Source organism: Cupressus sempervirens, chromosome 3, assembly GCF_028749045.1.
Source record: "Cupressus sempervirens isolate cs-2001-9-10 chromosome 3, ASM2874904v1, whole genome shotgun sequence".
In the NCBI taxonomy this organism is placed as follows: domain Eukaryota; kingdom Viridiplantae; phylum Streptophyta; class Pinopsida; order Cupressales; family Cupressaceae; genus Cupressus; species Cupressus sempervirens.
In genome coordinates, this window is record NC_143120.1 from 850332236 (window position 1) to 850357552 (window position 25317).

Genomic DNA, 25317 nt, shown 5'->3' on the forward strand with positions numbered 1-25317 from the left:
GCAAATGAAGTATCCATCCTCCAACAGTAATATAGTCTACAACAATAATCTTAGATGGGAGATCAAAAATAAGGTACTTGATACCATGAGCCCTATGAAGGATGAAGTTGTGCCTTCAACTTCACTACAACCAAAAAAGGATTTTGATAAGCAAGAGTCAACAATTGTCCTTTCGAATGTAGTACATCCAAGTCTTCAAGGAAACCAAAAAGGTGAAGAAGATGCTTACACAAATTTCATCAAACCAGCAATCTTCAGTCAATTTGATGGAAATGTAGGCTCTATCAACGATCCTTCAAATAACCAAGCTCTACCAATGATTGATGAGCCTCATGGAGGAGCAGGCTCTATCGATGGTCTCATGTAGGAGCAATCTCTACAATTGGTTGATTATGGATTTTATCCTTTTAGTTGCGCATGAAGCATGCATGATTGCAATCTCTTTATGTGAGTGGTTTCCTCATGAGAAGAACAAGTTGCACCTAATCCTTGAGGTTCCACACCATTATTTTTTGAAAAAGATTAATCGACATGATAACATGAAAGCTTGAGATTTGAGCCTCGATGTGTTTGATAATTGGCTTTAGTGGGATGTTGAGGACCTTAGGCATGGCGATGTTTATATCACAGTAAAGCAGCAAAAGTGTGATGGAGATTTACTCTTCTTGCCTACATCCAAGTGTGTGCATGTGATCATGATGCAACATGGAGACTCCAATGGATATGGCTACCAACATTAGTATATGCTAAAGGATCCTAGAGTTCGTGGATTGCACAAGGAAAACCAATCTAAGGGCTGAGAGGGTTATAATATCCCCAAATTTTAACATAGTCAAATAATTAATTAAGTTGTCCCAAAAATTAAATAATGATATAAAGGACTTATTGAATTAAATAGTTTAGTTATAAAATAAAAGGGGAAATATTTATAATATAATGATGTCAGCCTTCTTTAAGGCCTTTATAGGGTGATGGTTAGTAGTGTAGGAGCACATCGTGGTTTATGTTTCTTTGTATTTTTTATTCCATTCAAAATTGGATATTTGGTTGAATGTAGTTTCGAAGGGGAAGGTCGTCCCTAGCAGTTTTGGTGGGAGTAACTCCTCACCCTAGGCTGTTGTTGGAGATATCACTTCAGATATTTCACTTTGTGCCATATTGTTGATCTATATCTACTCTATTGAAACATAATTACAAATATCTAATTTTTGGCCATTCAATGGTATTGGTGTTACTCTGTGTTGATGACTCATTCTTGTGTCTGCAATAATCCTTCGTCACCGATTCGAGTTCAATTCAAAATATAGGTTTAAAGAACCGGTTTGCCGATATGGCAAAATTTTGGAAAGGGTTTTAGGTTCGTTCGTTCAAAAATGTGAAAAAAAAATTTTAAAATTATATATATATATATATATTTATTTATTTATTTATTTATTTATTTATGAAGCCTAGAAGCATAGAGTATCATAAAATCATATGATGTAAACTCCACCTTGCACAAACTTCTTTTGGTCAATCACCTATTTGCACATCATAAATGATGTTAGAAGCCAAAATAACTTACATTCACTTTTTAGGGCAACCAGAACTCAAAAAATATATAATTCACCCAAATTCGTCCCAAATTCGATCTGGGCAGCCAAAAGTCGTCAGGGTTTAAATTTTGGACTACGGGTTCAAACCAAAACAAGGAAAATCAAACCCGAAGCGGACCAGTATTTCAAACTGGTTAGAGAAGAAGTAATTTTTTATCTCTTATTTTTACCTCATTGCTAGAAATTTTGTAGGAGAGCAAAATCAACTAAAGCAAAAATGATTGGGATGCAAAGCAAGAGATTGTGATTGACTGATATGGAGGGCATACCTAATGGTTTAAATGATAGGGTACATGATAATATTAGATGTTGATAATGTTAAATGTCCCACGAGTGCTTAGAGCTATATGGGATCGATATTATTGGGCACACGAGCATCTTGAAAAGCTTTTGTGAGGATTCCTCTATGGATGGAAATGATTTACGATGGGGATTTGGATGGAAATGTTACTGAGGTGTTCCAAGAGGTTATATTGTGCAATGGAGAAAGATATATTAGAAGCACTAGCGATAGATATTTTTGCTCGTATGTTGGAGACTATGCATTGGGAATCTTGTCCCTTGATGCGGGTTATGTCAATGTAATCCTCTACCTGTGTAATGCAACCAACTATGTTACCATAGTCAAGTTTTGCGATGGTGTAGACATTACCACTATTGCAATTATCTTCACTTATTGGTTTGACCTTGCAACCCTTTATTAGTATTAGAGGGACCAACCCCTAAACTGTGCTTAGGGACTATAGCTTGAGAGATCTACAAATGAGAATTAGATGAAACATGGAAAGGTGGTTCAACAATAATTTCCTTTCGATCAAAATAAGATCCCAAATATAATGTTTCAACTTCATGCATTTAATAGTAGCATTCATAGTATTTGTCCTCCTTGTATCAAGTGAATTTTGGAGTAGAGTCATCAAAGGGTTGAGTCTGTGGGTAGACTATCAAGTTAGCCTTAGCCATCTTATGAAATAAATCAAGGATTCACTCAAGGTAGTGAATGTACGCTTATGATTTTTTTGGGCTCTTGGTTTTTGTAGTTCTTGGGGAACTAAGACAACATTTGTTTAATGGGTTGCTTGTTGACAAACAGGTGAGGATAGAGGTATGACAGCCATGTCTAGAACATGTTGGTATCAATGGTACATCGCCAACAACATTCTTGTTCTTGTTCCCATTACCCGAAAGATCATTATCAGGTTTGTCATTATGGTCCTTGTACAATTTAATCATCCCCAAAGATACCAATCTTTTCTCAATGGCAAACCCCTTATCCCAAATGTCCTTAAAGGTGTCAATGCAATTCATTCGCATATTGTAGGCCATCTTATGTTGTAAGTTTTTGATAAAGATGATGACCAAGTGTTTCTTAGGGGGATTGTATGAGAGACAAATCAAATAGGCTTGCCAACTCTAGAGGTACTCATCGAGACTTTCCCCACTGTTTTGCTTGGCATTACATAGATCTAAGAGTGTAAATTTGCTTTTCTATATTATAGGTGTATTGGGAGACAAACTTTTAAGTCAACTCTACAAAGGTGTTGAAAGTGCCATAGGGGATCCTATAAAACCATTCCAACAAAGAACATCCTAGACTCTTGGGGAACAAGTGCATGAGATAACTAGTATTGTAGGTTACTCTTGACAAGACATATAAGAAACGTAAACTACAAAACAATTAATGAGAATTTCTAAAAAGAAATTATAAGACATATAAGAAGCGTAAACTACAAAACAAATAATGAGAATTTCTAAAAAAGAAACTATCTATAGATTTTCTAAAAAATTGTATTATTACTAGTGGGAATCATTTATATAGATCTTAAAGACACTAATATTATTAATCATTTTACAAATATATGCAATCTATAGTGATTCAAATGAGACATTACCCCAAAGTGGACAAAGATTTGTTGATATTTGTGGCTTCTTTTAAGCGTCCACCTTCAACACCTGAAAGTTTTTGCCTACTTTGCCAAAAAAGAGAAAAGTCAAATACTTAAATCTAGTCTTTAAAGAATGTATTTAAGAACATAATATACGTAACAAGTTTCATGCAAAAATGTTATTTCACCTGATGAGATTTAAAACCTATCTCCATGCAAAAAAAGACAAGTAATAATAAAGAAATGTATAAATAAATAGGCATGATGTTTGAACAATTATAAGCACAGATGGAAAAACAAACACCTTTCTGAACCTGCCAAATCAACCAAATGGAGATGCCCATATAGCGTCTTGTTCAAAGATCCATTCTGCGGCAATATGAGTGAGCATCAAACCTATTGATTACACTATTCCACAATTCAACAAAATAATTATAATATTAAAATATTGCTAGAATTAAATTCCCATGAGAAAGAAGAAAGATTGCATTAGGAGAAAATTTTCAATATTATATTTTGTTTCCATAAACAAGCTATACATCAAATTAAATCACTCATATAAACTCAGTTTTGAATTTATTTTCCCTGATCTTCATATTTTTATAAAAAGACCATTTAATGGGTGTTTTATGACCACACCACCACAAGATAAAGTGTCAATGAAATCATATCCTCTCTTGATCAAAGTCACCGTGTATGCTAATATATTGTGAAGATCATAGAGGCGACTCCATGAAACAAACTGCAAACTTGCGACTTAGCGTGGATGAGCTTATAATGACCCTTACTAATCTGTACTGCAAATGCTAAAGCACAAACGAATTTTTTGTATTTTGTTTATTTTTGCTAATTTTTTATAATTTTTGGAAATATAAATGCTTAAGCTAAGAACTAAAAGACAATACTTAATTTGAGAAATGATAACCAGACCCGACTTGTATTATTCTAATTAAAGTCAATTCTGCATATACATATAAAATCAATTTTATGAAACCTAGATTGGGCAATTTTCCACATCTTCATGAGATTCCTAACATATGGCCAACTACATTCATTCAGATTGTAACAAAGCTCACACAAGCTGGAAAATTACATTTACTACCCCCACATGACCTCCTTGCTTGCCACAATTCTGCCAATAGACAAACAGCCCCAGCAATAATGATTGTGTTTTGATGTGGATGGAGTTCGCACCTAAATTTGTCAACGATGGGACCTTGGGACTCAAACACACCCTTTCAGATTAAATGCAAGCTCCTTATACAACTAATGGCAGGTCTATAAATTAATTTTTAGATTCTTTATAAACCGCCCAACTCTAAATGCAATCTCCAAACCTTGGTTTAGGCTATAGATGCTATGGGAATGCAAGTCGCTACCTCTAGATGCAAGAACGTCATCCTTTAGACCAAGTTCGAATTCGAGTTTGCAACAACACAGTGTGATGGGAAATTCTCCATACCCTCTCCACAATTCAGACAAGTTTCACAAATGTCAATCTCCAAAGATATAGGATGAACAGTAGGAGATATGGAAATGCTATACAAAAACAACAATTTACTAGTCACCCTTCTAATGCAATTCTCAAAACCTTCTCGAAACCCTCAATCAATTGCACAATAATTTTAGTATAATTAACGAGAATATTCTCCTTAGCCACAGAAAATACAATAGGATGATGTTGGCCAATTGTATACTTAAGCACAATTGGCAAGAACTTCTTGCAATCTCAAACTCAACCCTTATACTTCAATAAGGGCCACAAAATATTAGAACTTAGAAAGCGCCACAAAGGCAACAAAAGCAAATTAAATTTTCTAGCATGCCTTCCCAATGAAATGAGCTCCTATTTATAATCCTTTGTTGGCCAAAGTTTTCTAAAAATCTCCACTTCAAAAATTGTGGAAGTTTCCCAAAAGAACTCGACACTTCAGACTTTCCAACACACTTTTAAGAAACCTCTTAATGTCATTATTATAATAACATAGATATTATTATAATAATGCAACTTTAATAATTAATTAATAAATAAGAGCTCAAGCAATTGTTAAACTCATTCACTATACATGACAACCAATTGCCAGAGCCACCCATTGCACTGCCAAAAATAGCAACTACCAAATATAGACTCACTAAAAATAGTAGGTCCACAACTAGGACCCCTGAAACACCCTATCAATTCATGAAGGTCGCCATGATGAGCTAACTCCATCAACTACACAGACTTGCCAAAAATGGGGACATTACAGTTCTCTCTCCCTAAGAGTGCTTGTCCTCGAGCAATCTGACCTGACACTAAAACCTCCACTAGGATCCCATAAGAAGCAAGTGATGTCCCTGTCCTTACTAAACCAACTACATGCCTATACCATCATTAGAACCAATAACATGACTTGCAACATAGCACCGAACACCAATGCTAATGATGTAGAAGTCGAAACATCACTAGCAAACAAATCCATAGGAGATCTCGACACACTCTCCTTCACTGTATCTACTCAATCATCTCACAGACAATCCAACTTGGCACAGACCAACTCTGCACCCGATGCAAATCCCGAACATGTGAGTCAAATACCAAACTATAAATACTCATCACCATATAAACTCTATCACCACTATGATCATCTCTATCATCATCCTCATGTTGCTATGATGACTCATCCTCAATCACATTGTTGCAAACCCACATACCATTATTCATTGCTCCCTTCGGCCTCAACACACAAGTATGACCTTTAGAGAAAAGCCCCTTGCACTAATAGCAAAGATGTCACCTCCTCAAATCCTCTCTAGAAGTGTTATCTGATCTCCCCACTAACTTGCCCTTGTCCTCAACAACTGGTGGGGACTCGTCATCAAGCGAAAGAGCAGAAGATTTCAAAGCAACCTTGCTTCGAGAAGAGGACTCCAAGTTTCGTGTCTTCCTCATCACTACATGTAGACAAGATGGGTCTAATGACTTCACCCATCTACGAAGTGGCTCAATCAATCCCTCCATAAATAACATCACTTGTTTGCGCTCAAAAATATCATAAACCATGACTGAAAGCCTCAGGAACTCACTGATGTAATTATCCAATCCACCAAACTACTTCAGCTAAGCCAACTCACGGAAGTACACCTCCGGGTCCTTCCTACCAAATCTCTCAATTAGGCAATCCACCAACTCCTGATAGGAAGTGATCTAATCATGTTGCAAAGAAACTAACCCAAGGTACCACCAATCATGGGTAGCTCCATTCAGATGCAACACTCCAAATCTAATAGCATCCACCTCTAACATAGGACGCAAAGCCAAATATGTGTCGATCTTATGAATCCAAGCTCAAGCTGTAACTCTTCAAGTACCATCAAAGTGCTCCAACATCATCTTAATGGCAACTTGCTGTAACTTAGTCTATCGAGGTCACTGTCTCTTAGATGTTGACCTTGCTCTGTAATGTTCTTGTTTTTGAGTCAGGAACCTATCAAAATTTAGATGATCTTTAATAGCCTGCAGTAAAGCATCCCACTCTACAAAGTGTGTCGCCATGTCATTAGCAAAAGGAATGGCCTCACAGACTCAACACTGACTGCATCCACCTCAAGTCTTAGAAACGTGGGCCTCTACGGCCTATCATGAGTGCTAGTATGTATGTCAACTCTGTCAGCTAATCCGCCACAATCCTCAAATTGTACCTAATCTGCACCTCTATACCTATCACCATCTCAGGTTCTATCATCGACTCGAGATCTATGGGAACCAACAAAAACATCTTGAGCTCTCTCCCTACTCCGTCCTCGAGGAAGTTCTATCTACTGCAGAGCATTAGACAACTAATGCAGTACACTTGTCATCTATTATCGTCCGACTACCAAGCTCCTAAATGTTTGCATAGCCTCTCTATCAACATCAACATCTCTAACTCCTAACCGGCCTAAACAACCCAGACTACCAACAGAACCAAGTTATATCTCGGGTTCACCTTCACTAGGTCGAGTTGTACGTCCTCTTTTGGCATAGTGCATACCCGATACAAATCTCCTATCATTAGCCATGATACTAAATAGAAAATAATGAATCAAATACTGACCACAATCTAATCAAGCACTGACCACTATCAACTGATTCAAAGCCCAATTGTTGCAATTTGGCAAGAAACCACTCTGATATCATTGTAATGACACTTACTGATCTGTACTGCAAATGCTGAAGCACAAACTGATTTTTTGTATTTTGTTTGTTTTTGCCAATTTTTTGCAATTTTTGGAGATATAAATGCTTAAGCTAAGAACTGAAAAGACAATACTGAATTTGAGAAAAGATAACCAGACCCGGCTTGTATTGTAATTAAAGTCAATTCTGCATATGCATATAAAATTAATTTTATGAAACCTGGATTATGCAATTTGCAACATCTTCATGAGATTCCTAACATTGTATGGCCAACTGCATTCATCCAGATTGGTCCAAAGCTCACACAAGCTGCAAAATTATATTTACTGCCCCCACATGACCTCCTTGCTTGCCGCGATTCTGCCAATAGACAAGCCGCCCCAGCAATAATGATTTGCGTTTTGATGTGGAAGGAGTTTGCACCTAAATTTGTCAACAATGGGACCTTGGGACTCAAACACACCCTTTCATATCAAATGCAGGCTCCTTGTACAGCTAACAGCAGGTCTGGAAATTAATTTTCAGATTCTTTGTAAACCGCCCAACTCTAAATGCAATCTTCAAACCTTGGTTCAGGCTGTAGATGCTATGGGAATGCAAATCGCTACCTCTAGATGCAAAAACATCAACCTTCAGACCAAGTTCGAATTCCAGTTTGCAGCAACACAGTGTGATGAGAAATTCTTTAAACCCTCTCCACAATTCAGACAAGTCTCACAAATGCCAATATCCAAGATACAGGATGAACAGTAGGAGATATGCAAATGCTATACAACAACAACAATTTGCTAGCCACCCTTCTAATGCAATTCTCAGAATTCTTAAAAACTTCTCAAAACCCTCAATTAGATGCACAATAATTTCAATATAATTAACAAGAATATTCTCCTTAGCCACAAAAAATATAGTAGGATTATGTTGGCCAATTGTATACTTCAGCACAACTGCCAAGAACTTCTCAAAATCCCAGACTCAACCCTTATACTTCAGCAAGAGCCACAAAATATCAGAACTCAGAAAAAACCACAAAGGCAACAAAAGAAAATAGATTTTCAAGCGTGCCTTCCCAATGAAATGAGCTCTTATTTTATAATCCTTTGTTAGCCAAAGTTTCCTAAAAAACTCCACTTGAGAAATTGCGAAAATTTTCCAAAAGAACTCAACACTTGAAACTTTTCAACACAGTTGTAAGAAATATCTCTTAATGTCATTATTATAATAAAATAAATATTATTATAATAATGCAACTTTAATAATTAATTAATGAATAAGAGCTCAAGCAATTGTGAACCTCATTCATTGAAGTTTGACCTTCTTAGTGATTCTTCAATCTTGAATTATTGATTGTCCTTTCATTCCCTTTGGAAGAAGACTCTCCATTTTGCATTTTTCCATATGTAAAAGTGACGCTTTGCTTTCTTAACTTGTTTATCTAAAGAATCAAGTGGTTGAATTGATTAGTCCTTCTTGCACTCATAATGGGGATATACATGATTTTGATGATTCTTTTGATCAAGAATGAAGAAGGTGCTACACTTTCTCATGAAAATCCATTGACATCCTAGATCACATTTTCCTCCTTATTTTATATTCATCAACGACATTTTCCCAATAGTCTTCTAGGTCCATCTTGAGCTTGTATTTATTTCCCTTGTAGGTGAGGATCTTCTAAAATGGATCGAATTGATCCCTTGCCTTCTAGTTTCCATGTAGGCTAAACTGCAACTCAGTGAGTTGTCTCCAATGCTAGAATTGTGAAATTGCGAAACACATCTCCAACATTTTTCCAAGTGCAATAGGGAGGGTCATGCCTTTCCTATGCTTCTCCTTTCAAATATGATCAACACTAATACTTGTTTGAATCCTTGAATCCTTATGTAAATGAAAGTTTGGAACTAAATGAACCAAGATCCATAACTTTCTAGCAATGGCATTGCCTCCATGGACAACCTCTAATGAAATCCTCCTTGTAGCGAGCATTTGAAAGGTATGCCATTGCCTCCGTGGACAACCACTTACACAATCCTCCTTGTAGTGAGCATGTGATATACATGGAAAATGTATCATTAACTCCTCTATACTTCCCCTTCGCATGGAGTGGAAGCTCAACATGACATTCATATAACTTAACTTGTTCTTTCTTGTTCCCTCCCTCACCTTTGAATACAAGACATATGTACTTGATGTTCTTTGCAAGGATAGGTAAATTGTGTAAGAGCTCAAATAAAAGGTCTTTGTCCTCTCCAAGTTCTTTGATTGGATGTCTAGGTTGTCACTTATTATCTCAACCCTATTTATCATTAATTTTCCAATTGAGACTTCCTCGATGAAATAGAACATCCGATTCTCAAACAATGCACCTTGAGATGCTCCCATGACCCTATTCACCCTGAGTTCATTGCACTAGATAACTGGTGGAAATTGCACAGTATATTCTTCTCTTCATAATGTTGATAGCCATTGGGAAGGTAAATATGTGTGCAAGGAAATGTGTTTCAAAAGGACTACAGGTAACAACTAAAACACAAACCAAAAATGCAAAGCAACATAGAAGATTAGATGAAAGGAAGCTATAAAAATAAGAATGCAAATGAAGTAATAAATCCATAACCTTCTCGATGCAACAATTTTCCCATGGATGTGTGCTCACTCAAGTTTTTGGTAACATAAGGGCACTCCAAGTGCAAATTGGGTGAGTGAGATAACAATGGTGAGGAATTGGACTTATAAGGTTTGAATGAGATGAATGGATGGTTTTCACACCTTATCCTCGCATTTTCAGACTTTTGTCTTCAGATTTTAAGATTCATTTGCAACATTAAAATCTCGACTTGCTAAGTCATAAGACTTCTAAGTAGTGGTAATTCAGAAGTGGTGTGGTCTGAAGTTAGGTTTCTCAATTAGATTTCTTTATAAGAGCTTCATACAGGGCCATGGCTGAGACCATGGGAGGATGAGTAGCAGCTAGAAAAGTGTGAATGAAAAGGTTCGTGGCAGGTTATTATCCTAAGTTCCAAATGTCTTCCAAGTGGAAGAAAGTCAATGATACCAACTTCGAGCACCCAAGCATAAAGAAGACGAAGTGGAGTATGTTTGGAACCAAGTATCAATTTATAGACACCTAAATCTGATCACTGAACATTTGATCAGAATACATCATCATAACTCATCTTAATTTTTTAATAATTCATCTCTTTAATCAATCTCCCTTTTCGTGTATAGTCCTCCTAGGTAAACTAATTAATTTGATTTGCCTATAGTGTCATCTCTCTAAATTAAATAAATATATTCATGTGTTCTACCAAATCCTCTTTCCTCTATTTTAAAATCAAAATAATCAAAATGTCAAATTTCCATAGTAACACGCGGACGCGTCCCCCCCCTTTTTGCCCGACGTCTCGGAGACTTCAACGCACCGGAGACTTGGGGACTCCGTCTCCCTGTCCCCAGCGGTGCCACTAGATTCCACCACCTCCACCGAGGATGGGGGACATCCTACTGTTCACTATTTGCAAATTCAACTATTTATGTTTAATGTTCGATGTTCCAATTCAATGCAATGTTTCAAGTATTCACTCTTTTACATCTTTACATCCTATATTGCAATACATATTTTCATAACTAACATTTTTAAATACCATATGCATAGATATATACACCCCTCTTGTCCCCTACCGCCGTCCCCCCACCGTCCCCCCGCCGTCCCCAAATTAAGGCCCCTCTGTCCCCCCGTCCCGGAAACTTGTCCCCCCGTTTCGCCGTCCCCCCGTCCCCCAGGGTGGTGTAACTATGCAAATTTCTTTCATCCATTTGCACAATCCTAAAAAGCCCACTTGCATCATTTAATCCTCCATTTGATTATATAAATCACATTATTTGTTTAATTAATCCCGACCTCCCTGTTGAAATTAAAAAAAGAATTTTTAATTTCCTACTCATTCTCTCTCCTCCCATCACATCCTATCCCCACTTGCACCAAGTGCAATCAATCTATATTAAGTCTGCAGACATATCTGAAGATAAGTCTAAAATACTCAGAAAATTAGGCACAAACCTTGTAAAACATAATCAAAGTGCTAGCTCTAACGTCTGATCATGAAGATAATGCCCTTGGACTAGTTCTTATAATAAATTTTGAAGACAAACCCTGAGAACTCCTTACATAGTGCAGATTTAATCATTTAAACTCAATAAATCAGATGATCAACATGTTAAAGCATGTATTAATGAAGGTATTTGATAAATTAGGACTAAAAACAAAACCTTTCACCACAAAATATGAGTCCGATTTTCCGAGGACAAATTCCTGAAACAAGCTTATTTGGATGTCCTCTCTCTTAAACCAATACAGCAAATCCACTTGAAAATGGCAAAAGTTAGTCATCTGATGATCAGTGAGGCTCTTGAAGTGAATATAATGCGATGACTTAACTTTAGGCTCTTGAGGCAAATCCCTTGGAAAATGGCAGAAGTTAAAGGCTATATGATAAAACCATCAGTTGTTATTCTGTAATGTTCTGAACTAAATACATGCCCAAATCAAATGTTGTAAAGCTCCAACAAAGGAATTTTTGGTTTATATTATCTATCAAAACACACATTTAGAATAGAGTAAGCATTAACAATTTGGCTTGAGAAATCATGATAAGGAAGATCTTTCTTAACTCTGATGTCAGGCTTGTTGTTTGTGTAATGCGATCTTCGAACTTGTACACCAATGGAGGATCGGTGATCATGATTTATATGAACTCTGTTTTTTACTCTTGAAAATACACACACACACACGATTATATATATACATTTTGTTCACAAGATGACTTCATCATTATCGGGCTCATGTCTTGAAGAGACTATTACTATCGGGGCTTTATATTCATCTCCTCTACCACCGATAGTAAATGAAACAAGTTACATGGAAACTAACAATTACATTTGTTAATGCTAATTGTTGCATTTGTTAATGTGAGAAACTAACAGCTGCATTTGTTAATATGGGAAATTGATGATTAGTCATGCCCACGTAGAGGCATGACCCTACGTGACCTTTGGCCATGTAGAGTCATGCCTCTGCGGGGACATGACTCTCTATTTGAATATATATGTGTGTCGAGCAGTCATTGGAAAACAATATCAATACAAGGCATACAAGTCCCAGTTCATGTTTTCTCTCTCTATAGGTTAATATAATCAAGATCATCGATCCTCCAATGGTGTACAAGTTTTGGAGATCGCATTACACAGACAACTATTCAAAGAAGAACATTTGCATCATTCATTCAACAATCTGAGATATCTAGTAAGGTAATTTGTATTTGTGCAAATCTGCTATAATAGTTTATCTCTATCAGAGATCCTTACATTCAACATGGTATCAAAGCCATCCTAATAGGAAAATCTATTATTTAGAATTAAAACTAAAATCTCAAATTTACCAATATACAAAATTTTATCCTCAAATTCAAAATGGTTAATCACGTAAGATTAGAGGATAGACTTGAGGGGGCATCAAACTTTTCATCATGGAAAATTCAAATCATGATAGTACTAAGAGAAATGGAATTAGAAGAGTACATAGAATCAAACAAATCTATTCCTGAAAATGAACCAGATAAAACATGGAAAAGACACAACAAAAAGACCATGAAAATTATTATAGACTCAGTGAAGGGTCATATTCTTCCTTCTATATCAAATCTTAAAACTGCTTTTGAGATGTTTTGAATTATAAAGAATACTTTCGAAATTAATAACACAAGCAGATTGCTAACATTGAAGCAAGATCTACTATACGTCAAGACGAATAATGGAGAAACTGTTATGTCCTATTTCCTAAGAATGTCATAATTAAAAGATCAACTTGCAACCATCGGAAATGAAGTAGATGACAAAGAACTTAGCATTATGGCCCTAAACGAACTACCACTATCTTGGGAGACATTTATTCGTGGATTAAGTTCTCGACCAGATCTTCCTAGGTTTGAACTACTAAAAAACGAATGCACTCAAGAAGAGTCAAGATTAATTACGAGAGGAATCATTTTAAATCAAGAGAGAGAATTTCAAGATCTTCAAGCCAATACCAATAATAAGGGAAAAAGAAAGGGAATTCATCAAGACAACAAGGAATTCAACAAATCATACAAGAAAAGAGATTGGTCCAAAGTACAATGCTTCAAATGTAACAAATTCGGTCACACTCATAACTTTTGTCCAAAACGGGAGAAAATTCAAGCAGCCCTAGCAAAAGTTAAGTATGAAAAGGATGAAAATCTTGCAATTTAAGTTATTGAACAAAGAGATAAAGTGGAATGAGAATCCCATAGTGAGGAATTGGAGGGAGAGTGATACATTTCCAAAACATAAGTGACATATGCAATATTGATAAATCAATTATCTATAAATTCAATTTTTGAATCAAAGATATGGTATATCAAGATTGATGAGCAAACAACAGATATTCTTACTGAACCTCTTAAATTGGAATATTTCAAAGGTAAACTTGATATGATCAAATTGTAATTTTTGAATATTGAACCTAAGTTTCAATTTATATGTGTGTTTATGCTTCTAAGTTGAATAGTTGCATCAAATATGTAATGAAAGATGACGACCTTTCAAAGACATATATATTCAGAAGGTAATCTTTGTAAGGTGACGAACTTGCAAATGATAGGCCTGTTATTATGACAGTTTTGTTCTAGATATACCGAAAGTAATTGATAACGAATGCATTATGATTACTCTAGATATTGTTTCGGACAATCAGAGATCATAATATATGTTATGATAGTGTTCATAACATGGTGATTAAAATTATTTGGCAAGTCACTCTTTCAGAGTGTTAAAGTCAGATAATGTGTTGTGTACAAATACTCTATATTCTAGTACTTCTTAAAGAGTCTATTACTTCTCCCTTGCTATGAGGGAGTGTTGATGTACAGCATTAGTTGAAGTAATATTAAATACTTGAAATCATGATTTATATGAACTCTATTTTTTACTGGTGAAAATATATATATATATATATATATATATATATATATATATATATATATATATATATATATATATATATATATATATATATATATATATATATATATATATATATATATATATATATATATATATATTGTTCACAGGATAACTTCATCATTATAGGGCTCATGTCTTGAAGAGACTATTACTATTGGGGCTTTATATTCATCTACTCTGCCACCAATAGTAAATGAAACAAGTTACATGGAAACTAGCGATTACATTTGTTAATGCTAACTATTGCACTTGTTAATGTGAGAAACTAACAGTTGCATTTGTTAATATGGGAAATTGATGATTAGTCATGCCCACGTAGAGGCATGACCCTACGTGGCCAAAGGCAACGTAGAGTCATGTCTCTAGGGGGACATAGTCATCTCTTGACGACTACAGAACAAAACTCAAACAACTAATACAACAATATTGATTTGCCACATCACTTTCACATTCATCCTGTTGCATCTATAGCCTTTGCTAACACAACACTGATTCCTCAAGTTGACCTTGATAGCCACCTGTGCTGCTTCCTCTGCTTCCAACTCCTCGGTACCTTGAGCCAAGTGTCACTGCACTGCCTCCAACTAGATGATCAGCTCCTCCCGAGCTCTCTACGCATCCACCAAGACAACCTCCCGGCCAACACCTACTCCCAGTGCCTCTGGTACACAAAAAGTCCATGCCTGCAGCAACTTCAACTCTTCTCAACTAGTCAGACTCCCACGACTGATATCCGCAACGACTGAGGATCCAGGGCACGAAACGCACCATTTCTATCATTTTCTGCCGATTCTACACTCTTTTTGGCAATCATTGGTTCTTCCTCTACCCTGTGGCATCATCTATTACTCATTCTAAGCATTCTTCATTTGTCGACCTTTTTTTTTTTTGGTTTTTAGAAAACCTCCTGTCACCCTTACACCATACATCCTACCACTGTATCGACTCCTTCCTTATGCAATATCCTGTAACGTCCTCCAAAGTCTGAATGCAATAGAAGCCGCACGCCAAAACCCCACTCTTCAGAATCTGTAATCTTGCAATCCAAATCCGTACACATGATATGCTTGAAAAATCTGTACAATTACCTCGCATTCCAAATTATAATTTTCGTACGCTGTCTTTACTTCCAAATTTTGTACGCCATACGGCCAAAATCCGCAGTGTCAATGGCTTTCCTCAAAAATCCATACAGCACATGTAGAAATCCGTACTGATCAAGCCCCTAAAAAATCTGTATGGTCACTATAATAAAAATCCATACCATAACTGTTGTTGAAAATCCGTATTGGGATACCGTACGGTGATTTCAATAAAGTCCGTATGCTAACCTTCTCAAGCTATTAAAATCCGTACAGTGGTTCCAATGTTACAATATGCAGCTCTTTAAAAACCGTACACTGCTAAAAAAATTGTACTATACTAAAACTGTACACCAGCCTTCAATTAAAATCCGTACATTGTATTAAAAACCGTACTACAGCAAAACCGTACACCTTCAAATATGAAAAACCGTACAGTGCTACATTTTTCTTCAAATATGGAAGCCGTACAGTATTGTTTTCTTCATATATGGAAACCATACAGCACTTTTCCCTTCAAATATGAAACCATATGGTACTTTTCCCTGAAAACCGTACAATACTTTTCCTCTTTGTTTTTCTTTTTTTTTTTTGGAACAACTATGTACAATACTTACAGTCTTCTTCTCTCAGTTGTTCGTCCATGGAGGTGCGTTACTTCTTTCATGGCAGACATTCAACTTCGACCTATTCACTGTGTTAGCAACTTCCTTTCCGTCTAGCATCCATTGTTTTACTGCTCCATTATCACCCATTTCCCGAATTTGATATGGTCCAACCCACTTAACTTTGAACTTGCGTGGGTTGATCTTATTTCGTCCATCATCCCTCAACGCCAACTGTCCTGGTTAAAACCTGCTATGCCTGTTCTGTGTCATCTCCATATCGCCCAATTTGTTCCCAAAGCTCCGTACCACGAACTCCATCAGCTGCCCCTTCTGGCTGTGAATAACACATCCACTCCGTACTACTGCAACCTTTATTAAACCCTTCCACTTTGTTTCCTGTGTGGATCGTATGATGTGTCTTCCTTGCCGCCAGTACCTTTTTGCTATATCTGTGGTTCGACGCAATACTTTCTTCCTGCGCAGTCGTACAGTAGAATCTTTCCTTCTTTTGGGTTCGTACTGTATGTTCTGTCCTTTAGCTTCAGTCATATCTGTGTTTCCTTCTTCGGCTTCTTTGTGTTGCTTTGAACATTCATTTCCTCCTTCGGCTTCTCCATGTTTCTTCAGACATTCATTTCGTCTGTCGGCTTCTCTGTGTTCCTTCAGACATTCATTTCCTCCTTCGGCTTCTCTGTGTTCCTTCGAACATTCATTTCCTTCTTCTTTCTTACCTTCGTCGATCCTTAGCATATTACAACTTGGAAAGAGCTCGTAATCCTCTATCTGCCAGTGGTAAAGACCATTTACTGAATCCAGATCGTCATCTCCTTCCAATTGTAGAACTCCCTCCTGATCTGGTTCCATATTCTGCCTCCTTTCATCCTCTTCTTCTTTGGAATCTGACGATAGAGCTTCTTCTCCAACCACCTGAGTGTGTAGATCGATGACATACTTCTGACCTTTGCTTTCAAGTGATAAAGTATTTTTCTTCCAATCATGTTTTGCCTTGGCTTGTATCAGCCACCCCCGGCCCAAAATGGCATCATATCCTCTCTGCCTTAGAGGAATCACAACGAAGTCCAACAGGAATGGTTGTGTTCCAATTGTCACTGGTTGCGCTGTGAGTACTCCCAATGGCTTGATTCCATGTTGATTGGCTATTAACAACTGGAAGGTAGGTAGCCACAACGTTGGCTGTCCCAACTTTTTCCAAGTGTCTTCAGGCAACACATTGACACCGGACCCTCCGTCCACAATCGTTTTCGTCAATACAGTCCTGAGAATTCTCTTTTCGACGATTGCCGGATAGCGTTCGGATGAAAGAGCTAACAACATCGGGTCTTCTGCACTTGCACCCCCCTGTTTCTCCTTTTCATGCTCTACAAGTTGCTTAGCACTCGAGACTATATTTGTGAGGGCCGTACAGAGTTGAGGCATAGTGAGCAACAGATCATTTATCCTGACGGGTATCTTAGCTTGCAATATTTGCCGTACAATGTTATGTTTTGCACAGTTCCGAACGGAGGTACTTGGCAGGTCCTTCAAGTGTACCGTTTCTGCTTGTGTTGCTTTCTGGATCTCTGCCCGTGCTTCCTCCAATCTCTTTTTTTCTTCCATAATGAACACGAACAGCAAAAATCTTCTTATTATTATTCGCATATGCCAGAACATTACATTATGCTTGAATGATAAGATCTCCTCAATACAATGCTTCCCGAAGGGGTTATAAATACTTTCCGAAGAACTTTCCCGAAGGAGTCCGTCAGCCACATACAACATGTCGCTACATAACAAAAACCTTTCCAAAGGGACCCGTCGGCTACATAACAAGAACCTTTCCGAAGGGACCTGTCGGCCGATACACAATTTCTACCGACAACAAACATGACTCTCCGTCTGAATATATGTGTGTACCAAGCAGTCGTTGGAAAACAATACCAATACAAGGCATACAAGTCCCAACGACTGCTCTCTTTCTCTCTGCAGGTTAATAGAATCAAGATCGTTGATCCTCCATTAGTGTACAAGTTTGAAGATCGCATTACACAGACAACTATTCAAAGAAGAAGATTTGCATCATTCATTCAACAATCTGAGATATCAAGTAAGGTAATTTGTATTTGTACAACTCTGCTATAATAGTTTATCTCTATCAGAGATCCTTACATTCAACAAGGCGTTCACTAGGAGTGTCTTTGGAGTCTATTGCAGATGTCACTCTACATCAATGACTCTATGACTTGGCTTGTTCTATGCTTAGAGCATTCTCTATCCCAGAGCTTCACTCGATTACACTCAAAGATATGGAGGATTATCACATTGTTCCTTGACTACATGGAAGTCATGATGGGCATCGTTTATTTGAGCTATCTATGACAACCAAAGGCACATGTGCACTTGGCACTAGTGAATTACTTCTATTTTCATGGTACAATACAGCTCAATTACTATGGAGTTTACTAGATAATGAACACCTTGGCAGAAATTCAAGAGCAACATGATGAAGTAAGAAACATATAGAAGAAGCATGACTTGCATCACTTTTTTAGGATACGACTATTCCATTAGAGTCGCAAGACGACAAGCTTGATAACATTGAAACTTAGGTTTCAAATGTTGTCAACCATATGCAACCTGGAACTGTAGCAAAATTCAAGGATGTGGATGCATTTTTCATTATAAATCTTTTGATTATTGTTGCAGTGATCAAGACATGGACCAGCAGCAATCTTTTTAAACGTATATATATATATATACATATATATATATATATATATACATATATATATATATATACATATATATATATATATACATATATATATATATACATATATGTATATATATATACATATATGTATATATATATATATATGTATATATATATATATGTATATATATATATATATATGTATATATATATATATATGTCTATATATGTCTATATATGTATATATGTATATATGTATATATATATATATATATATGTCTATATATGTATATATGTCTATATATGTATATATGTCTATATATGTATATATATATATATATATATGTATATATGTATATATGTATACATATATACATATAAACATATATATATATACATATATAGACATATATACATATACATATATACATATATAGACATATATATATATATATATATACATATATATATATATATATACATATATATATATATATATATATATATATATGTATATATATATATATAACTTAGAGAGGGCAAACTCCCAATACAATGCAAAATTCCATTGTGCTAGACAAAACTCAAGAAATGGGAATGAATCCTGAAAGAAATTGTACTGAGCTTCATGAATAGATTCAACTTTGGAAGAATGATCATGGGGATTCCAAAGGGGAGAATGATGTCCACATTTTAGAGTCACTTGAAAGAATCCTTCATGCTTACTATTGGCCATGTGCTCTTTCACACTAAATGGAGTGTTGTATAACTAAGTCGCATATACACTTGTAGCTTCAACTTCTATTTTGTGGTGATAGCCAACATAATTAGCAACAGACATTCAAGGATCTGATACCTTACAATATTTTTTCATCAAATCACATAGCAATAGGCAGTTTGAATTTCATGTACTAGAGAAAGCCACATTGCATCCAAAAATTGTGCACCAGTTATATTCATATGGCAGGGAATGATTGTGAAGATTGATGTTATAATTGTATGCATATATGAGCAACACCACTTATAATTTGATGCAATAGCAATCTGCTCTTACTTGAATCCATGCACTCATCACTAGCAGCCTTATTCATGCAAAAGTTGGATAAATTGGGTCAACTTTAGATTTAATCTCCCCTATGACAACTTTAAGACATTCTTGATTTATGGTGTGTAATTTAGATACTGCATTGGCTTTCCTACCCCAAGGAAAAGAGAAATGACTAGGTCATGTAAACAAGTCTAAATTTTATGCTATTGGATGCTTGTATCTATTGATAGAGGACAGACCAAGAAGCATAAGAAAATTTCTTCACGAAAGGAAGATCTTGATAATTGCTTGCGTTTTTTCTAAGAGAAAGTCGGACATTCAGAGGGAGTTTGACAGTTCATTAGAAACAATCTTGGACGAGGTAAGGAGGTTGATATAATTAGAATTTTACATTGTGGGGAGAATAATAACCAATGTTCCATTCCCATTTGAACCATCTTTACAGGGGAGAAGTTCAATTCTCAGATAATCTAAGAAGGCAATTTCTAATTTATGTCTATGGACTTTCATATGCAAATAAGTATTTCTTATACTTGAGTGTTAAATTTATCTATCCATTGTAGTCTCTCACTCTCTTATTTGAAATTCTATACATACTATAAAAGTTAGTTGCCTTAATCTTTTCTTTTGTGTCTAGGGATGTGCTTGCAGGAAAAGAAGGTTGGCACTTTATAAATGCTACCAAATATTGTGCAGACTCAATTTTATGGTAGTAGCTCGAAAGAAGTTGTGATCTAGAATTTTTTAGTCATTTGATGATCAGTTAGGCTCTTGAAGTGAACATTCTTGATGATTGAGATTATGAGTATTCTTCCATAGGAGCTCAGAAGGTTGATACTCAAAATACATGTGCTGTACTTTGATGGGCCTACCACTGTGTACATCATGAGGAAATAATTATTTATCACCACAAAGACAGTAGATTGATATCAAATTTAGAGGAAGTCCGACAGGCATCCTTGGGCGAAGAGAACTTCTAAGGGAGTAACTGGAGGACCTAACCTCCCAAGATCTTTCATTCAGAGGGAGATTTACGAAGTGCAATTCCTTGTTAATGAGTTCTCTATGAAAGAAAAGTTTGAAGTGAAATTCCTTGGGAGAGAAGTTTGAGGTGAAAACCCTTGTTCCACCCTCTAGGAGCAGCTATGGTGGGTTCACCCTCTAACTTGGTTCATGGTGTATATCACATGAGTTACTACATGATGTTGTGATTTGTGTCATGAAAGGTGACAATCTTTCATTTGTGAGGTTGCTATTGTAAGGTGACAATCTTAACAATAGCTTGACCATGTTATCATGATAGACTTCATAAGTTGTCTTGGAATGTGTCGTAATCATGTTAACAAAATGTATCATGATCAACTACATTAATTTGTTGTCTCAGAATGAGTCGTAAATCATGATACTGTGGTTGTCATGTTGTATTCTTGATCCATTGTCATGATAGACTACATTAACTTGTTGTCTCGAATTGTGCCAAAAGTCATGACAATAGGTAAATCATGATAGTCCTGGATTGAGCTAGAAATCATGAGATCAAGACTGACCATTTGATTGACTATGTTTGTGTCCCAGAATGTGCCGGAAATTTGATAGTATATATTCTTAAAGGGATATAATTGTGTGTAAGCATTTTTTATGCAAACTCGAATATGGGATTATTGAGATTAAGAAATTGATCATATCCTCCCTCGCTAGGAGGGAGTGTTAAAGTAATAGCTTCAATTGAATCTGATATCAGTATATCGAACATACATATACATATGTATATGTATATACATGCATATTTTAACATGTATATACATATATGTATACGTTTGATTTACTTCACATACTGATATCTCATGCTATTCAATACTTTATGATCATGCCTTGATCGAGCTATATATATTAATATATATGCTGCAATAGTTCCCCTCTCAGCGATTCATGACATTAATGATACTATATTTGTTGTTCTTGTTCTATTATCATGATAGACTAAATTAAATTGTTGTCTCAGATGTGTCAAAGATCGTAATAATAAACCCAGTGTTGGTGCTTTTAGAGAGACAAGGCGGCTAAAGTTGCAGAAGCTCAGCCTGTTTTAAGTTTTTAACTACCTTTGGAGAGAAGAAAGTTGCATTTGGACTATGGGGGGAGGGGGTTTCATCTATCAACTTCGCATTTGCAAAGAAATATTAAATTTCACATTGGTTCCACAATCATTCTTAGAGCCTCGAAGGCAAAAATTAAAAAATGTTTAAAAAATCCACTAATTAAAATGATTCAGTGATTTTATTAACCATTAATCATCAATTTTTTGATAATCAATTGTTAACAACATCATTGAATCAATGATAAAATTTATCAGCAAAAAATTTAAATCATAGTCTCAAAAAAAATTCCAATTTCTATTAGTTTAAAGCATGATGATTCAATTTGATGCTAAGTTCTATGATGATTTGATGAATGACATTGATAATTATGTTTCTATGATGAATGTTACAATGTTATGTAGTTTTTAAATTCATAAATATATTAGAAAATCAAAATTTTAGACACACACATATATATGTCCCCTGCTCTAACAAAAATAAACGTCCCAAAAACCCTTTTCCCTATCTACCCATTCTGAAACTCGGGATAACATAGCCTATAAATTGATGGAGCTTTGAATTTAATCTTTGATTTTCTCCCTTAAATCTAAAGCATTGTATAGTGGAGATCCAGTTCATTTTTCCTGAACTATGAACATCTACAACTTTCTTTATTTTCTGAATTTTCTCTATAATATTATATGATCAATTCCCTTCTTTATTGCCTAGATCAAACTCCTTCTCCTCATCTTACTAATTTGTTGATGATTCCTTCTTAAGTAGCAATTTTCTTTGCCTCGTATGAATTTCAAGCTTAAGTCAACTCTTTACATTGTGTTTTCTTCTTGTTGTTCAACGACTTTTTAAAGGGGGTTTTGGCTTTGGTTTACATTTGCACAACAAATGTGGGACAAAATATTTTTGGCTCTCAAAACCTCAAGACTTGTGCACATTGATTTTCAATTGATTCCCCCAATATTTGCACTTAATTTCATTTCAAAAGCTTTCCAAGCCATCAAAGGAAAATCAATTGAACTAAAGGACAATCTCAATCCTTTTTTAAATCCACCCTCAACCTTGCACAAGTTCTCATGGCAGATTTTGATCTTTGTGGGGGCTAATCCTTGTTAGTGTCTCGCTTCTCCCCTAGTGGAGATTCGACCTTTATAGGGACTAATAGGCCCCTTATTCACCAAAGGGGAAATTCAATCCCCATAAGGATGCCCACTTTACTTGTTCACTTTCTCACCAAGTGGAAAAAATGACCTCTATAGGTACACTCTTGATCCCAACACTTAATCCCATTGTTTACTCATCTCAGACCTCCAAAGGACAAGTGGAAAATGTACTGGTAAAAGGACAAGTTGGATACCTTACTCTTCAAGTGGAAAATTTGGCTTTGTAGAGACAAAGGGTAGATTCTATGGTCATAGGGACTAAGAGAAATTTCATGTCCATAAGAACAAGCAATCTTTGGGAAGGGTGAAATGTAATGTCCCTTTTCTAGCACAAGTTTTGTGAGTTTTTTGTTCATCTATTTCTTCATGGTCTTATAGGCTAACCAAGACATTTAAAGGACATTGAGGCCATTTTAGCCTTGGCAGTTTCTATTGCAGGTTGATCTGAGGTGTCTCGATGTAGTTTTTGGCACTTACTATTTATAGTAAGCAGTTTTGGGCATGTTGAGGACCTTCAATGATGATGACATGTCAATGATAAATGTTTAATATTGACAGAAGAATTATATTATCATTGATATGATTTATCTATGCATTAATGTAGTTATTTTACATACATACATACATACATCCATACATGCATGCATGCATACATACATACATACATACATACAACTTTATTAATGAAAAACTATAGTTATGTTGAAAATATTTTAAATCCCTTTATTTAATAACATATTTGATGATATAAGACATTTGCGGACATAACATTAAAGGAAAAGGCAGCACGAAAAAATAAGAATCGAGGAAAAATAGGAGTCATGATAAAATAGGAAAGAAGCAATTGCAAAAACTAGGGAAAAGAAAAATCTCAAAAAAAGAGATAAGGCAAAAAGTGATTTTGTTTAACTCGCATTGGCAAGGTGAATGATTGAATTCTCTTGAGAATGGCTCTTTTTGAGGATGCATGGTTGAATATTGTTATTGCTTATGCTTTGGTTCTTGAAGGAGATTGTGCTTCTTCTTGCTGGTTGATGAGGATGGATGAAAACCCTTACAAGAGACATTTTCCATGTTGTTGAGAGATACAATCTGGAAGATTGAGATTGGCTTAACTACATGAGTCATATTGGAAGTTATTGGGAGTAATTACCACAATCTTCAACAGTGAATATTACAGATCTGATTTATAACAGCAGCTGTGGGATGTTTGGCAAGTGTGTCATACCTGTATTTAATATTTATTGTTGTTGTTGCATAACACTTCCAATTGAAGTATTTTGGTGTAGTAGAGCCATTAGCTAGGGTTTGAAAGCTTCTATATTGCTTGATTGTAATTGTTGCAAACATTTATATTCATTTCCAACAAATGGGTATGTTGAACTTGCGCTTATAATCTGATTTAATCATCTAGGGATTCACAGTTTGCAAGATATTATTTCATTTCCAAGGTTGTATCATATTTGGGGTGATTAAATTAAGGTTTGAGCTTATTATATTGTAATTTATTTGCAATATAAATCTGCCCTTCAATTATATTGTATCTTCTCTCTTCAAGCTTTAAGGAGAGAAACAAAGACACAAACAGGGCAGCCTATATGCAAATTGTGGTGCAAAGGATACAAATATGAATCTAGATGCAGAAGAGTTTATATAGATTCTCAGTTCAGCACAAGAAACGTCAAAGCAACCATTCAGCTTAGATATGATCTAAAGTTGGGTTGGCCATAGTAATCTCCATCAGGTATGTGGAAGTAAAAGTTCAACATAGCTATTGAGTTTCAGTTTGCATTATTTTAGCTTTTAATTACTAATGCAAAATTGCTTGTTCAAATTAAATAATTATTGACGCGTACAAATGCAAGAATAGGTAATCAAATTAAATAACTAGACATACATACAAAAAATGCTTCAGATATAATTACTAAAAATATTTTA

At 35.6% G+C, this 25317-nt stretch overlaps 1 protein-coding gene across 4 annotated transcripts in view; it reads right to left on the reverse strand.

Annotated features, from left to right (window-relative positions):
- LOC149569448 (kinesin-like protein KIN-12G) overlaps positions 1 to 25317 on the reverse strand; it is a 103481-nt gene that overhangs the window by 71493 nt on the left and 6671 nt on the right. For all 4 annotated transcript variants that reach the window (XR_016362746.1, XM_089822152.1, XM_089822149.1 and 1 more), the window contains exons 8-9: positions 3786 to 3850; positions 3488 to 3562 (exon numbers count right to left, since the gene is read on the reverse strand). Coding sequence is in view for 3 of the 4 variants with exons in the window: in XM_089822152.1 (XP_089678278.1) it covers positions 3488 to 3562; positions 3786 to 3850 (140 nt within the window). In the remaining variant the exon portion in view is untranslated. The remainder of the gene's footprint in view (positions 1 to 3487; positions 3563 to 3785; positions 3851 to 25317) is intronic.